General features: G+C 39.9%; 2 protein-coding genes and 2 long non-coding RNA genes across 4 annotated transcripts in view; 1 reads left to right on the top strand and 3 right to left on the bottom strand.

Annotated features, from left to right (window-relative positions):
* Nucleotides 1–1017: 1017 nt before the first annotated feature.
* Nucleotides 1018–4628, bottom strand: LOC123514418 (mitochondrial fission 1 protein-like). Its single transcript, XM_045272345.1, has 5 exons — nt 4280–4628; nt 3405–3496; nt 2939–3056; nt 2351–2456; nt 1018–1916 (listed from the first exon to the last, which is right to left on the bottom strand). The coding sequence occupies exons 1-5, from the start codon at nt 4328–4330 to the stop codon at nt 1828–1830; spliced, it is 456 nt and encodes a 151-aa protein (XP_045128280.1). The 5' UTR covers nt 4331–4628; the 3' UTR covers nt 1018–1827.
* On the top strand, nt 4624–13780 carry LOC123514420. The gene is made up of 3 exons (XR_006677606.1): nt 4624–4889; nt 7954–8028; nt 13228–13780. It is a non-coding gene; the product is annotated as an uncharacterized LOC123514420 (long non-coding RNA).
* The window catches only part of LOC123514421, a 31162-nt gene continuing 19510 nt past the window's right edge, over nt 6281–17932 (bottom strand). Inside the window, exon 2 of the long non-coding RNA XR_006677607.1 lies at nt 6281–8138. This is a non-coding gene — a long non-coding RNA (uncharacterized LOC123514421). The remainder of the gene's footprint in view (nt 8139–17932) is intronic.
* The window catches only part of LOC123514417 (ninjurin-1-like), a 14424-nt gene continuing 6424 nt past the window's right edge, over nt 9933–17932 (bottom strand). Inside the window, 3 exon segments of the mRNA XM_045272344.1 lie at nt 9933–10508; nt 11115–11143; nt 11146–11293. Coding sequence (XP_045128279.1) covers nt 10308–10508; nt 11115–11143; nt 11146–11293 — 378 coding nt within the window. The 3' untranslated portion in view covers nt 9933–10307.

The following is a 17932-nucleotide window of genomic DNA, read 5'->3' as shown; positions in this document are numbered from 1 at the left end:
TTTTGGCAGTGTTGCTATGGAGTTTGTACAATTTGAGGAATGGTTTCCCTGGTTTAAGTTTGACCAAACTCTGGTGACTGAAACACAAGTAGTTTGATGTATGGAAGTTGTGCACCTGGCAGTTGCATCATGATAGTTCTTGGGCATATTCTATGCACCTGACCCAGGATTTCTTGGTGAGGGATGCAGTTCCTTAGATTATCAGACTCCACTCTCAGGCTTGGCCTGATGTGATTTCTGGCTGTTCCTCAAGGTGAAGATGCTGCTCAAAAGTAAAAGGACATCACAAAGAACAGTGATGTATTTTGCAGTTTTTGAAACCCTGAACTTCCAGAAATATTTGCAGTAATGAAAGAACAGCTGGGATGAATGAGAGGCATAACAAGGTACATGCCTACTCTAAAGAAATGTTGAGTCTGATCCTCATAGAGAAGCTGCACTTCATCTGCCTTTGGGATGGGTACTTTTTGATCTGAAAGTCAACTATTTCTTTTTTAAATGGTAATTGATTGGGTGTGATGGTTCCTAATGTAAGTAATTGGTGAAGGGTGATTTTGTTTTGAGTGAAAAGGTAGTTTTGAGGTTTTATGCTTCCTTTTTATAATTGGTAATGGTGCTAGACAAATTATCTAATACTTAAGTTACAATGTTTTTTTTTTTTCCAGTATAAAGACATCTTGCACTGTTCTCATGCTCTCTTTTGAATAAGGAAGTTGAATAAGTTTTCAAAATAACAATTTGAAAAAATAATTAAATGAAATACATTATTGAATGTAACTTTCTGAAGTACTTTGTCGTAGGGAATATAATTTTTCATACTTTTTTATATGTGAAGTGTACGAAGTTACTTTTGTTGATTTGAATGGATAACAGTTGGTGCTCAGATTTTTGTTGTTGTTGCACTGTACATGTGATTATATATATATATATATATATATATATATATATATATATATATATATATATATATATATATATATATATATATATATATAAATGAGATATGCATACAACTACTGTTCATTAAACTTTTTTTATTTTTCATTTATAAATAAATTGGCGTGGTTTTCCTACAAGTATGAAGATCCCAGCAGTACACCTGATTTGTAAAGCATCACTAGCTTATCTTTACACAAGCCTGTATTATTGCTAATATATAATATACACATCTAATAAAATTACAATATTGTAATAGTACAAATATCACATTATAAAGTATTTTTGTGTCAACACTGGGTGTAGCAGTACTACATAGTACAGACTAGTTAGGAAAGCAGCTGAGGAAACTCAATACATTTTGGCCACACAACAGTCACCTCAGGAGTCAGTCTACTACTGTGCTGCAGTAATGTTTGTCCAGGAGGAGTCTTGCACAGTGCTATTGTAAACATGTTACCATTGCCCTGTTCTGTTCATATAATGGTGGAATAGTTATATAAGTATGCTTATCTTTGAGACAATAAAGAATACTGTGATAAAAATAATTACTGTGAATGTACATGTATGGAGAACTTATCACCAAAACAAACTACTTTTTGCCTTAAAACTGTTACCTTACTGATGAACTTTAATAAGGCAACAATTACTAGAGTACACAGGAAAATGAACACTACATACACATATTCAAAGGAATATGTCATGTTGTCATCAGTGAAATCATACCTCACACATCACAGAAACGACATTCCTTTAGTACAAAATATGCATATATTTGTTCAAAATATGGAATGAGTGATGCTGACATTGTTTCAAGTTGGCTGTTAAGATGATGGTTCACATATGGGAATATGACACAACATTTGCTTCATAGAACTGCAGTAGAACTAATCATTTTCTTGCCAGTGCCACACCAAGGCCCACCAAAGCCCCCAGACCTAGGATTGCTCCTCCTGCTATGGCTGCTCCCTTCAAAGCATCTGAAAAAGAAAAAATTCAAAAAATTTTATATTAGTGATAAATTCATGCAAGTACAGCATACTTTGTCTTAAATCTGAATAATAAGGTCAACAATTTCCCTTACTATACTACTTTCTTGCCTCACACTGTACTCATGGATGTGTGTGTATATGTACCATGTCTTGTTGCACCTAACAAGTCACCACTATCATCTATGGCGTTTTATGGAGAGACTGACATGACCGTACACTGAGAAATACCAAGTATTACACACAAATGGTGAAAGATCAAATCAATATTAGTAATTTTCTAGATATATGATGATGAAAAAATAAAAATAAAAATAAAATATAAATAAAAATAAATAAATAAAAAAATTAAGTTGACCAAATGCAGCCTCAGTCTTTACAGGTGAAGCAAACCCAAACTCATGAATGAAGATAACAATGATTACCTTTATCCATCCTCTTCTTAATACATTTTTCGAGTTGGAGAACCTGTCTGTTGCCAGGTTCAACGCGCAGCAGTCCCTGGGCATATTTCAAAGCAACTTCGTATTCCTGAAAGACAAATGTGTATTGTAGAGAACAAATATTCTTGTCTACAGGAACACTACAGCAGTGTTGCTGAGGGTATTGGTGAAGCCAGCAGGTGGAGCAACAGTGAAGGCAGCCACTGGACCAGGCTTACATTACTGGACTGCATAACAAATAAGGCTTCACGGTAAAAAATAACCTCTTTTCTACTTTTTATATTAGTAATGAAAACTTATGAGAGAATTTTAAGAGTTAGAAAGTTTTTGATATAGCTAAGTAAATGCAAATGATTTAGAATTGATGTAGATAGTCTGAATAAATGTGAGGGAAATACAGCAAGCTTCAAGATTATGGTTTTTGCTGATGTGCAGCACAAGGTCACTCAACAAACTTGATAAGTGCATTTTAACTACATAGAAATGAGGTAATGATGAAAGTGCTACTAGTGTCTAGGCTACAATAAGGGCAAGGAGTGCATATCTGCATAGATATTCTGAAAAGTTTACCTTGAGTCTGGCATTTCCTATTGCTAAGTAGTAAACGAAGTCTCTATTACCACCTTCTTCGGGACGTTTGTACAGTTCTTCCAGTAGTACGATGCCTCGCTGGATGTCTGCTGGGTACCTGGAATTGTGCATATTCATTAGTGAATCCTGTGAATATTTGCTTCATAGTTAATATGCCTAAATACTGCCTTGCAGAGAGGAAGTGACCATGATAAGAAGACTTACCATATCTTACTCCATAAATAACAATGCAGAGTGAAGAGTTTGTACCTTAGTTGCTTATTACAGTAGTGCACACAGGATTTACAGCAATACTGTTTGTGGAGTGTGTCTAGCCAGGCAAATAAACTCAACTTGTAGTTTGTCATATACTATTACTGAACTAATATTCTGAACTACAATGGCAATATGTATCTGTAATATATGATAAGCTTGGTGGTTCTCATGCACAGCCTTGGGTACTCACTTGCTGCGAACAAGGAAGCAGGCATATTCAAACTGTGTTTTGCTGGATACCTCTCCTTTGCACATCTCTTCATTGTAACTTTTTTCAAATATCTGTAAATAATCCATTATGATAATATGTAGATTACATTAAGAACAGCAAATTACATAAAAAATACAGCTCATTTGATTTTAAACTTAATTTAATGATCTAAAGCTACATTTAGATTGCAGGTAGTAAACTGAGTCAACCCACTAGGCAGTACCTATTGTGTGTGTCATTGTTCTGTCCAGCCCAATGTGTGGTAAAAATTTACAAGATGTCCATGCTTTGCCAAACATGGCCGTTTGTCTCCTTAGTTTGACTTAGGAAATGCGATTAACCATACTGTTTCCTCCTTTACTCTCAAATCTGGTGACTTCCCTCACAACCCAGGCAACCAAGAGGCCCAAACAAAGAACTTAAAGCAGAGGGGAAAGAGCTCAATACAAAGACATTGAGTGCAGCAGGACATCATCAGAGTAGCAAGCAGACCTGTGGTGACGTGTGACGCGAATAACAATACACAACATAACATGATGTAACTAGGGGGACAGCCACGCCAGCCAGCTAAGCAGGGACTGGCAGGGGCGAACGATATTCACAGGTAATACAAAATTAGGAGAGATTGGGTCGGGAAGCCACGTCGTGACCGATAAAAGGTGCCGTGCTGACCATGAACCGTGATACTAAATGTAATTATTGAGTCACACAAGGATGAATCATCACAATGCATCGCTCTCGTCACTTCAAACACCACCGGTAGTTATTTCACCATTATTTCAATCCTCCTGTGCTTCATTAAGATCACAAGACATCACTCAAAGGGAATAGTTGGGTGTGTAATGAAGTAATACCTTTAAATCCTCAGGAGCGCAGGTTTCGCTGAGCAGGTCCCCCACCTCCATGTTGTTTGTTTGGTCGCTAACTCTCCAGTGGTGCGTGTGACTGTCTGACTGAGGGCCCTGCTGCTGTTGCTGCTGCTGCTGCGACACTCCCTGTTGTCACACTCGCAAACGTTTCTACAGTTTTCAACAACTTCTAGTGCATTGTTTGTTAGCTGCCATCTGACATTTGTTTAAGGGTGTGCTAGGAGATACTGCACAATAATAGCAGATTCAGTGTTCTTCGCAAGAAACATAAAAGCACCGAAGGAGTATTCTGTGACAAGTGTTTTTGTTTGACAAACTTAAATATTTTATTCTGTGTGTATTAATTTCAGTGTGGTAGTAAAAAACAAAATTAGTACGAACATTCTAGACTTAGTAAAAAGTTTGCATCATCAAGCTTTGTGCCAGCCAGCGTGTTCACTACGCGTACTTTGTGTCTTACCTGCTGACGTGACTCTTGAGAAGTGACACCGCGGAACCGCGCAGATGCTGCTGGGGCTGCTGGCCCGCTAGGATCTGCTGCTTCCTTAGCAGGGAACGTTGAACACTACCTACATATTACCATAGAGAGGCTGAGGTAGAAGTTCTTAAAGAAACGCTGCTGCAGTGCACGCTATAGACTTTATGGATGTTCTCTAAATCTAATGATGATTCAACTCAACATATTTCATACCGTCTGTGTGAAGAGAATCGCATAAGAGCTTGAGTTATACAAGTACGTACTGTACCTAAAAAAAAAAAAAGAAAGAATAAGGATACTTGAAGTTTGAAGAATGTGTTAATTTTAAAAATTATATTACATTACTTTCCTAATTTAGTGTTTTACGTGCTACAGCGCTTACCGCAATCAGCCAATGTTAAGACGGTCTTAGAATTAGGGCGCATAACTCAATTACTGCTATCTAACTTACCAAACTAACTAAATAACTATGTGTGTGTATATATATATATATATATATATATATATATATATATATATATATATATATATATATATATAATGTGTGTGTGTGTTTCACTCTTTGATCTCCTGCAGTCTCTGACGAGAGAGCCAGACGTTACCCTACGGAGCGAGCTCAGAGCTCATTATTTCCGATCTTCGGATAGGCCTGAGACCAGGCACACAACACACACCGGGACAATAAGGTCACAACTCCTCGATTTACATCCCGTACCTACTCACTGCTAGGTGAACAGGGGCTACACGTGAAAGGAGACACACCCAAATATCTCCACCCGGCCGGGGAATCGAACCTCGGTCCTCTGGTTTGTGAAGCCAGCGCTCTAACCACTGAGCTACCGGGTGTGTGTGTGTGTGTGTGTGTAAAGATTAGCTACAGAGAACATATATTTATCCATCTATTTTTGAGTCACATGGCAGCTAGCCTGTCTTGTTGTCATCCGGACCTGAACGACCCCCCTCAATTCTGCCCCACCCCAGCCCGCCCCGTCCCGCCACCTGCACGCTCAAGCAAGTTAGTTCAGCTCCTGCTCAGCTTTTTCCTCTCAGACACTTACTAAATGGAGATGTTAGACGCAGAGTCTAGTTACGTTCACTTCAATGCGACTCCCTTACACATAAGTAAAGGTGTGATGTTCCATTTCCTGGCCCACACAACCCTAGATCTTAATTGAGAAGTGTTGAAGACAATCCTGAACTAGAAACGATGATCTTCCTACCCCGTTACCCCATTACGAGCCACCATGAACTTTAACTTGTCTTGAACCGTCACGAGACTTGCATTTCCTGACTCTACTTGAAGAATATCTTCTTGCTCATCTTATCGAAGGGAGTATAGATAAGATAATGTTACTCACTGACGCTAAACTTTTATCATGATACATTTGAATGAATTAATGTAAGGAACATAGTTGATGTCAGTTTTAAAGGAGACATGTTATAAGATTTCTTTTTCTTTTGTTGTGCTGGTATCTTAAATTAATACAGGAAAGAAATACTCATGGATATCAAGTTCTCTCTCTTTATTTCTGAACAATTTACAGAAAGTGTTTGAGGGAATCTGCTCTTCATTTTTTTATTCATATGTTTTGGAACAGAGTTATTGCTAAATACAAACTTGTGATTGTATCAACATTTAGTGTTGTACTTGAAGTCAAGTGTATCACAGTACATCTTATAGTTAAAGAAGGTTAAAATAGCCACTGAAAGATTAATTGGTCTAACTTAGGAGAGAAAAGTGGCAAATCTGGAGTGGTGTGGGCAAGACTGTGGAATCCTGGAGTCTTCTCAGCGTCTATCAAGCTTTCCTTTGTGAAAAGATTCAGGAAAAGAAAGAAAGGAAAAAATTCTTCACAAAAATCATGACAGTGGTAAACAGTGTACAGTACCAGTTGGATAACGATGTAGATGTAGTTGTTACCTAATGCATTATAAAAGAAGGAGACTAACAATTGTAATGTAGTGGATGATAAAGTGAGTAGATTGCAAGCCAGTATATCAAGCATTTCTATTTTTGAATGACGAATGTTTATGTACTACTTTCCTCTACTGTCTAGCGCAGGGCTACTGAGGGAGGTTAGTCAGGCACCAAAAACTGGCATCCTTTACACCTATAGACTTATTTACACCCTTTGGCGATCACTATCAGTCGTGGACGCTCATTACCTACATTTTTGAAGGAAACAAGTAATAAGGATCGAAAAAGACTCCAAGCTCCAAGTTATAGCATCGAAACAAAAGTGTGAGAGTCAGACAGGCAAACACCAACAAGTCTTGGGGAAAAGGGAATGAAAATAAGAGAAAAATCCGTTGCAATATTGTGGACTAAAAAAGTTGCGATCCCTTGTGTGTTGTGGAGCTTGTGTTGTTGCCTTGAGCCTGACACTGACACCCCCAGCCAGCCCAACACCCGAGAAAGGAACACCACCAAGAAATAAGAACACCACACACATTTTTACATCATGATTGTCACGCAATTCAAATTCCACAATGAATTCAAGAAACTAAGTGAGTTTAATTTCTATGAATATCAATGGATCTAGATATGACCTGATGAAACCCTACGTATTGTACATAGTAAAGAAATGTAAGAACAAGGAAATGTAAAGAAAGGCACCAGTTGTAACCTGCAAGACACACACACAAACACACCCACCCACCCACACACACACACACACACACACACACACACACACACACACACACACTACGAGTACGTGACAGGCTCATCAGTAGGAAGAGTCACATATCCTTGATCCTGTTTCTATACACACAAGTAGAAATTACAGCGCTTCTAAAAGAATTCTCAATAGCTTTCAAAATATTCATCTAGTTAAGCTCCAGATATGAAATATTTCATCATTAGTATATCAATCTTGTTTCCATACCGAAAGTAGAAATTCCTACCGTTCACAAGCACTTCTAGGAGGACTAACGTAATCCTTGAGAAATTCGAGTGCCTTTAACCACACTTATGAAATATTTCATGACTATTAGCAGCAGCAATACATAAAACATGTTCATTGTCTCACTGATGATCAATCATGTCATTGTAACTCAGTGCTCAAAAAAAAAAAAAAAAAAAGAAAAAGTAAAACACGCACACCCACACACACACACTCACATTTCTATGCTACATGAACTGAGACAACAGTTCTAAAGCCTCAAATTTCTCCTACAGGTTGTCGTGAGAAAAGGGGAGTGAGTGACCACCGCGATGGCCAGGCACAGGAAGATCACAAGGCCATGGCACGAGGTGGGTGTGGTGGGCCATGGGGAGCTCTTGTCAGGTACAAGTGAGAGAGAGAGAGAGAGAGAGAGAGAGAGAGAGAGAGAGAGAGAGAGAGAGAGAGAGAGAGAGAGAGTCTGTTTATACACACACACACACACACACACACTGTGATTATAGTACGTCTATGGTACTGTACATTTGTCGCGGTGAGAAGGTGAGAGAATGTCCAGTCTTATTTGATTTTCGTATTGTTTAGCTTGATGGGGACTCCCGGGGGGTTGAGATTCATATTCTCTATGCCGAAAGAGGAAAGAATCACATTCAGCACCGAGATGATGAAGACGAAGACAACGATGACATTGTTGAGTATGTTGGCAGCTGTTTGCTGATCTGGGTCATTAATGTTCATCATCCCGATTATCATGAAGAGAACGCCCACAACCACCTAAAATGAGAGTGCCAATGTTACTCTACACGTCAATCTACCAATTACTTTGCTACTACTGGCTATGAGTAGATAATGAACAACAGTCTTTCCACACATGGCTAATACTGTGCTGCTATCTACAGTATCACACTGAGCTTCCTCCACTACTGTACTACGTGAACCCATTGGTGCATTATTCCAGGGCTGATAATGCCATGTCAAATGAGAATCTTGTGGTAACTCCAAAGAATTGATTTGCCAGACAACCAGCAGACGCCGCCACGCTCCTGGCTGGCTGGCTGGCTGGCCTTCAGGTGAACATGTTTTGTCACTCCTCAATCTTGTTAATCTAGCGTACACAGTGCACATTGAGCAGGATCCTCATAATGTATGGGTCTGGCAGTCATTTTGAAAAAAAAAGATTTAATGTTTACATAATGCCAACTGTATTACTGTGCATTGGTGTTCATAATGGAACATGTGCAGGGCCACATCTAGTAAACTCCCAATAATACTTTAGAGGATTGCAAAGTCACAGTGAGTCCTTACTTTACGGGATGAGGGTGGTGGAGTTTTTTCTCACTACCATGCCATTGTCGAAGCCCATCTTAATGGCATCAATGGCCATTGTGAGCATGCTGAGCGTCAAGACCACATGATTGATCATCTGGGCTGGTTTTTGGTGCTTCTCTTTTCTTATATTAAGCATCATCAGGGGTCCCATCAGGATGGCGGCCAGCCCCTACGACAGACAAGAGTGTCAGTAGGACGCGGCAGCCATCGTTTTGATCGCTCCCTCCAGCCCCTGCAGCGGCGGGCGTGCGAGGGCTGGCGGGGTGCTGTCACCGCCTTATTATGCTATACTCACACCAGTATTCTGAAACGCTTGGCTCTCTCACCATACACTTCCACAAGGCCACACGGATGATTAAATGGTTTTCAAGAGTGTTTCTCCTGTTAGTGATATAGAAATCTTGTTAACCTGTACCGTCAAAACATTCTTCAAAACCCGCGTCACTTCAACCAGAGCCTTTTAAATATTACAGTCGAGGAGCAGAAAGAAGTGTTCCAGAATACTGTCCTTAGAGAATACACTGCGTCATGATGTATGTGACTGCCTTGCTGAGTTCTGAGGTTGTGTTTACATACGTACATTAACACTGCAGACCGGTGATGCACGGCGCCCACACACACATACACACATACACACACACACACACACACACACACACACACACACACACGCACACATTAAGTAGTTTGAAAAAAAAAACACACACACATTCACATTAAGTAGTTTGAAAATGAAAAAAAAAAAAAAAAATAGAAATAAAATAAAACACTAATATCATGTCTCTAATGAGCCTGCTAAAACAGACCCTCGAGTGAACCTTGTTGAAACACTTCATACCTCATCACGTGAAGGAAATGTTCTTGACTTCAACTTAAAACCAATTAATAAGTAAGGGTGGATTTGGATCAGAATGAGAAGTAAGCTGGCTCGAGTTGAGTTTTTCTTCACAATTCATAATATGTTCTTAGGGGGAATGTACAGTAATTGAATAAGCCAGGGCGACTACAAAAAGGAATATTCTTTTGCTTAACCCCTTCAGTACCATGACGCGTTTCCATATTCAAAAAGTGGTTACTAGTTGCTGATTTTATACAGCTTCGGGGGGAAATTAAAATAGTGAAGACTGACCATTAATCTTCCGACCTCCATAGACCTTTCCTAATGTAAATAAAATCGTCTAATCACACCCAAAACTCATGTTAAAAATGTGTTCCAGTACTAAAGGAGTTAAACCTAAGGGCATTATTAAGTAAAGACGAACAAGGAGTAGGTCTGAAGTGGGTTGAGTTTCTCGAGAGCGCGTCACACAATCACGGAGCGAATAATCTGGGAAGTGTTAGGCATCACTCCAAAGCCGTTGATGATCACGTTGAGGGAGGCGATGACGAAGACGGAGACCAGGTTGATGTGGCTGAGCACGTTGGCAGAGGTGTGGTAGTCCTTCAGGTGCAGGCGACAGTCCCGCAGGAAAGACAGGGAGAGCGAGAGTATTCCGACAAGCAGCTGTTTGGTGAGCATATGGGGTTCTGAGGCATCCTTTCTCTTTTACTCTCTCTCTCTCTCTCTCTCTCTCTCTCTCTCTCTCGTAGGCATAGGCATCGATTTTATTGTCCCTTCATCTCTATCTCCATCATTTATCATGCGTTACCATCCATCTTCTCCCCCTCTCACAGCACGTGTCATTTTGTCCACACACACACACACACACACACACACACACACACACACACACACACACACGTATTATAGAGCCACGGGGAATAGAGAGAACAAAAAAAATATAAAGGAAAAAAGTGACATTAATAACAGTCTAACAAGGTCCGTATTCTGAAACTCTCTGCTCTCTCACCACGACTATTTGCTAAGGCCACAGAGATGATTAGCGGCGCTTTCAAGAGTGTTTCTCCAGTTAATAATGCAGGGATCTTGCCACTCTGCCTCTAGAAAAGTAAAAACACCTTAATAAAAAACTCGTGTAAATTCAAATAATGCCTTTTGAAATAGTGGAGGTGAAGCACAGAAGTGTTTGAGAATATGTAAGTACGCGATACCACCACGACACATGCGCTATGAGTAACAGCACCAGTACCAGTGACACGCAGCCCTCACCTGCAGCACGAGGGAGGTGATGATGAGCCCAGCATGATGTGGTAGAACTCGTGTGCCTCGCCGATGGTCAGCACGTACTTGAGCTGCGAGGCGTTGGCAGTGAGCAGGGCCACGTCCAGCATGCCCTGCGCCACAGTCTTCTTGGTCGCATACTGGTTGGCGTCCAAACCCTTGCCCACCTGCGGGATAAGAGGCGGAGTGAGTGATGATGGCACTTAGGGACTGACAGCAGCGTATGATCTTACTATTTTCCAGAAAGTTAATAAATTTTTGGTAAACTAAAAAAATGAGGGAAAAAAATTAACAAAAAATGAACTCTATGGCTTGATAACAGAGGGTGCGTGAGTGATGATGTCGCCATACGATGGAGAAATCGGTCTTGGAAAAAGTTCGAGGAAAGATTGATAAGCAGGGGAAGTGAGACTGATGGCATCACTTCAGATGGAGACGGCACTATATAGGAAGGAACTTGTCGATGCGCATAATGTTAATGAAGGAAGTAAGAATACGAGGAAAACTGGCTGGCTAGACTTAAGATCAATATTCAGAAACGCTTTGCTCTCTCACCATGACTATTTTCCAAGGCCACAGAGATGATTAGCTTGGTTTTCAAGAGTGTTTCTAGTGTTAATAATGCAAAAGTCATGCCACTCTGCCTCTAGAATTGTAAAAAATACCCTAAAAGTCTCATATAAATTTAGATAAATCTAGATGATGCTGACACTAAGGGAGAGACGCTGCCTTTAATTGCTGATGTGGCTCAGAACATTAGAATGACTAGAAGAAAAAAACTTAACTTAATATTTTCTAAGAGGGGAAGTGAGATTTTGTTGGGTGTCACTTTGAGGAGCACGGCGGCAAAGAATTTTATTGTAGCGTAGGAAGTTTACCTTTTTAGTACTAGGAATCATTTTTATCTTGAGTTTTGGGTGTGATTAGATGATTTTATATACATTAGGAATGGTCTATGGAGGTCAGGAGATTAATGGCCAGAATCTTTACTATTTTGATACCCATACATTTTTCTGAAGTTGTATAAACTCACAAAAAACGTAAGCAAAATTAATATGAAAACGTGTCATTGCACTCAAGAGGTTAATGAATGTATAGTGTAGGAAGAACAGGATGAAAACTTGATAACTCTAGGGCATATTATTTTTCCTATATGTGAAAACCACACAGTGTAGAAATCAATGGAATTTAGTCCTTCACACACTTGGTATATATATTTTTCCCGTATATTTTATCAGTATTGGTGAAAACTGCCCTCAGCTTTAATACCGCGGCTGGCAAACTGATGGCGAGTGTCCAGCCAGATTTGAGACCCAAGTCCTGCCGATAATTTCCTGCCAAATCAATCACAATAAAGATTTACACTTATTGTTTATGGCCGGAGGCTTTTGTGGGCATTGTGTGTATCGATGGCGGCGTGACGGGCGGGGAGGGGAGTGACGGGGCGGGGTGTGACGTGCGAGGTGGGGTGTGACGCCAGCAAGGACGGACACGAGTGGGGTTTTGTTTCTGCTGACGACTCCCTTGATTGACTCACGCTCTTTTGTTGGTGTGAGAAATGTCTCTGATTCTTTTTGATGACGCGTTTTCATATTCATTCTGGTCACTATTTAGTGATTTTATACAGCTTCAAAACTTAGGTGGGGGATTTAAATAGTGAAGACTCTGGGCATTAATCTGCTGACCTCCATAAACCCTTCATGATGTGAATGAAATCGCGTAATCATACCCAAACTCAAGGTAAAAATGCGTCCCAGTACTGAAGGGATTAATGATGAGTTTTGATTCCTTTACTGCTAGACATTTTTTCATTTTCATTTTGCATATTTCTTAGATATCAATTTTTGTACCAGTCACAGATAATCATGTAGACAATGGAAGTGAGAATTGACTTCCTGTGTAGGCAAACTTTTTTTTTCCCCTCTGGTAGACAAATTTCTCCTTATTTTACCATAAGTTTAGACATTTATACTTATAATTCTGTAGGCAAGGACACAATTCACTTCACATCCTGTCTTTGTTTTTTTCTAACCATGCAAACCTTTTATCCATTATTTTCCACTGTGGTCTGGAAAATTTGAATTCTTATAATTTCCCACAGAGCAAATGTTAATGGACAGCCACAGCAGCACACGAACTCATGAACATCCATCAGGCCAGCAAGGGTTAGAGAGGATGGAGAAGAGAGTTGGGCATAGAGACACAAGGAAGGCCACCGCTGGGACTCTACGTGGACGAGGTGGACGAAGAAGAGGAAGTGGACGAGGTTGTAAGATGGACGATTTTGGTACTGGTGAGATAATGACTGTGTGTGTGTGTGTGTGTGTGTGTGTGTGTGTGTGTGTGTGTGTGTGTGTGTCGTCGTGCATACCGGTCTGCTATGTTAATGAAAGTAAACACCAACTCAGAACTCAGCAAGGCAGTTACACGCATCATAACGCATGCAGTGTAATCTATAAGGACCGTATTCTGAGACGCTTCTTTCCGCTCCTCGACTGTAATGTTTAAGTTTTTGTTGATATGTTAGTGTGGCACAAAAGTAGAAGTTCGCTTGGAGTTAGTACATCTAAAATCGCCGAGTTATTTATGTTGGCATGTTTGGCAAGTAACATTAGTCATAGTTCACCGTCACAGTTGGAAAAATAGCGAGGAAATGCTAGAATAGACTTGATTTCCTGTGCCTTTCAAAATAATATACAAGAATGTTCAGAGAAGGACGTGAGTTAGTCTTGCAAAGCCAAAATACATCAAATGCCTTAAAATTTTAGCATCTGACGTTTATAAGATAATATTGAAATTTAGATCAAATTCAGAGATGAGTTAAACCTTCTGAAATCGTCAAAATACACCTACGTCCTTAGATTGTAGAGAACGTAAGGCAGAAAACACCAGCCTGAGTCAAGGTGCGGCGAGGTCCCTACATGAGCGGAGGCTTAAGGCATATGTGCTAAATATAGTGATTTCTTTTGGGGGGTTTACTACCGGTACCACCCGCAGAGAGAGAGAGAGAGAGAGAGAGAGAGAGAGAGAGAGAGAGAGAGAGAGATCTTTGGTGGCTTATGAAGTGATCCTGTCTTTTGTGACGTCATTCGTTAATCGATCAACCTTCGAGACTGGATGTGATATTCATGAGCATAATGCGCCCTAGCAACACTCCACTACCACCATCACCACCACCACCACCATCACTACCATCACCTCCAATATCATCATCCACCACCATCATCACCATTCACACCCCATCATCCATGAGTCACTAACAGTCGCCGTCATCACCAGCACTACAATCACAACCACCATTCACAACCACTATCACAACAACTGTCATCATCATCATTGTTATCATCATCACCATCATCCCTTTTTTTCGTTTCTTTCCGGAGAACAATGAATAATGAAATATGCCATTTAGCCCTTCCCCCTTCCTCTCTTTCTTTACACACACACACACACACACACACACACACACACACACACACACACACACACACACACACACACACACACACACAATGGAATGCTATCTGCGTATATGTGTGTGTGTGTGTGTGTGTGTGTGTGTGTGTGTGTGTGTTACCATTTAGTCCTTCTCTTTTCCTCTCTGTCTTTACACACACACACACACACACACACACACAAATGGAATGTTATTTGCGTATACGTGTGTGTGTGTTCGTTGCGTAATGGTGCTCTTGGAATCCATATATACCTGTGCCTTATACGATCAATAATAGTACCTATCCACTTTCTCACTGTCTCACCTTGTATTTAACCTCCCCGTCTCCCACCACCCACCCACGTGTCCTTCTAATCAATCCCAATTACCTTACAAACAAAAGGACCAGTAGTTATCATTCCTGGTCCTTCGTTCGTCATTCACACGGAAAATTAAAAGCTAAAGGAAAATAAGAAATGAAAATGGAAAAAAAAGAAAGGCTGGTGTGAGAAGAGATGTGTTTGTTATTTCAGTAGAGAAGGATAAAAGTTAGGGATAAAAGAAGGTGAGGAAATGAAAAGAAAAGAGAGGGAGGGAAGTCTTTGTTGTTTGGGAAGAATAGGATGAGAACAAGGAACAAAGAGAAAATATGGAATAGAAAGGAAAGTAGGGAAGATTTGCGTGGAAAGAAAAAAACGGATGTGAACAGGAAGAAGAAAATGGAAATAAATGTACACGTAAAAGGAATACGGAAAAGAAAAAGAGAGAGAGAGAGAGAGAGAGAGAGAGAGAGAGAGAGAGAGAGAGAGAGAGAGAGAGAGAGAGAGAGAGAGAGTAAAGTGCTTCTGAGTTATACGCATGGAAAAAGAGAGGAGAAGGAAAGAAATAAGTAAAAGGAATGAAGAGAATAAGAAGATCGATAGACACACCGGCCCACACCTTCCTCTCTCCACGCAAGGCTGTAAATGAGACCAGAGCACGAACCACAGTATATATATTATCCATTTATTCTGTCAGTGACGTATGCGAGCCTTGTGTCCCGTGTTTGACTAGGAGCAAATCCAATGTCTTTTTCCTCACCTCTGTTCTAGCGAGACATTTCTACACTTATCGTCATTATTAACTCATATTACTATTGCCACTTCAACTCTTATCGTCCTTATCAACTCTTATTTCTACTGCCTTTCTTCTTTTAACTACCGGAGCATTTGTGTTCCTAGCTGTGTTTGACTAGGAACAAATTCACTGTCTTTTTTCTCATTTCTGTTCTAGCGAGACCATTTATCACAACTCTTATCACCATTACTAACTCTTACTACTATTGCCCATCTTCCATTAACTACCTGAGCGCTGTACAGATTGTTTTCGTGGAGTTTATTAGGCAAAAGAAAAAAAAAATCAATCCATTACAACTTTTTTTTTACTAGAGTTTTTATTTAGTAAATTGAGTAGACTTGAATTTTTTAGTAAGTTGAGAAGAAAATACTTAAAAGTTTTTGGTGATGAAAGTGACTGTCCAGTGATAAAAGAGTTAAATCAGAGGTTTATAGAGTGAGAAGGAGAGTGAGGGAAAGAAGCAAAGGCGGGGCATGAGTAAGACTATTCAGAAATGCTTTGCTCTCTCACCACGACCATTTTCCAACGCCACATAGATGATTAGCAGGGTTTTCAAGGGTGTTTCTACAAATAATGATATAAAAATCTTGTCACTCTGCCTCTAGAACTGTAAAAAGACCCTAATGAACTCGTATAAATTTAAATGAAGCCTTTTGAAATAGTGAAGGTGAAGCGCAGAAGTGTGAAAATACAAGTTTGAGTCGAAGCCACAGAACACTACCACATTCTCAGAACTCGTGACGAACAGCGTGGCTTGATGGAGGTGTTGAAGGTAAAGGTTGTATAGATTGAAGCCCCGCCACTCGGAACCACGCTAGTAAGGTCAAGGTAAAAAGTTTCTTAAGGTCGGCATACTTATAGTGTCACTGTAGGGAATCATGCGTTACCATGGGTGCGGCTGGTAGGCGGGATGGGTTGGGATGGGGCACTGGGATAGGGTAAAAGAACGCTGTAAAGGAGGTTAAGCAAGGAAGCAAAAGAGAGTGCAGTGAGGTGAAGTAAGGCTGGAGGCAAGACTCACATACAAGCTCACTTGTGAAATCGTTTGCTCATTGAAATCGAAGTGTGGTCTCTCTTGCAACTATGTTGGCTCCTTCAGGACTGAGACGCTATTTTTTCACCATGAGTTTTGTGTACGATTAGACGATTTTATTTACATGATGAAGGTCAGAAGACTAATGGCCGGAGTCTTCACTTTTCTAATCCCCACATAAGTTTCTGAAACTGCATAAGATCGTCGAATTGTAAGCAGAATGAATATGAAAACGCGTCATGGTACTAAAGGGGTTAAAAAAAGAGACAGAAGGGGAAGAAACGAAGACAATATAATGTACACCAATGTTATTTCTTTGCATTGGCGTCCGCTCAGCGCTCTTGCAACACTATAGCTGAAATAATACCCTTGGATTTAAGAGTCGGCTCCATGGAGGAAAAATAACAGAGTGGGTAGTGGTGGTGGTGTCGAAAGAAAAAAAAGTAAGAGAGAAATAAATAAAAAAAAAGTTAATTCACTCTATACTACCTAATCGTAACAGACAATACTAATAACATGAAGGTGAAAAATATCCTTGGACTAAGATACGGCGGGAATAACAAGGAGAGGGAGTACCGAAAGAAAAAAAAAAGAAAGAAAAAAAAAAACGAATAGACAAGACAATTCACTTTATATTACCTTTTCGTTACAGATAATAATACTAATAACACGAAGGTGAAAAATATCCTTGGGTTAAGATACGGCATGGATGAACGAAGGATAACAAGGGGTGGTGAGGGAGACGTGAGGGTGGCGAGGGAGGGTCGGGGGTTGGGCGTGACGAGGATGGTGGCCCGCTAACCCATTGTCCTCCGCGGCGGCTGAACAGGAAAAAAGATAAAGTGAAGCAAAAGAAAAAGAAAGGACATCACGTGAAAGGAAATTAATTAAACAAAGTATGAATCACTGAAAAAAGATGTGTCGGAAGAGAAATGGGAACCTAACAAGCAAAATAGAAAAAAAAAGAACTGTCTTAAATAAAAAGGGAAAAAAAGAAGGCAAACTATGATTTAAACAACGTATTAATCACAGAAAAAGATGTGTCGTAAGAGAAATGGGAAGCTGACGAACAAAATTGGAAAAAAAAAAAAAACAGCTAAATGTCTCAATAAAAGGAAAAATGGAGGCAAACTATGATATACTTATATCTGTACGAAGAAGAAAAAGAAAAAAAAAGTGAAAACAAAAAGAATAACGTAACGAAGCAAATAAAAGTGAAGT

The sequence above is a fragment of the Portunus trituberculatus genome, chromosome 37, assembly GCF_017591435.1.
Source record: "Portunus trituberculatus isolate SZX2019 chromosome 37, ASM1759143v1, whole genome shotgun sequence".
Classification (NCBI taxonomy): domain Eukaryota; kingdom Metazoa; phylum Arthropoda; class Malacostraca; order Decapoda; family Portunidae; genus Portunus; species Portunus trituberculatus.
Note: the sequence above shows the minus strand (reverse complement) of the source record. Positions and strands in the feature narration are given on the sequence as shown.

What these genes read in the sequence shown, in the direction of transcription:
- LOC123514418 (XM_045272345.1), bottom strand. Translation starts at nt 4,330, where the DNA reads ATGGAGGTGGGGGACCTGCTCAGCGAAACCTGCGCTCCTGAGGATTTA. An exon ending in GCGCTCCTGAGGATTTAAAG is followed by an intron (nt 3,497 to 4,279) that starts GTATTACTTCAT and finishes GATTATTTACAG; the next exon opens with ATATTTGAAAAAAGTTACAA. An exon ending in TGCTTCCTTGTTCGCAGCAA is followed by an intron (nt 3,057 to 3,404) that starts GTGAGTACCCAA and finishes GCACAATTCCAG; the next exon opens with GTACCCAGCAGACATCCAGC.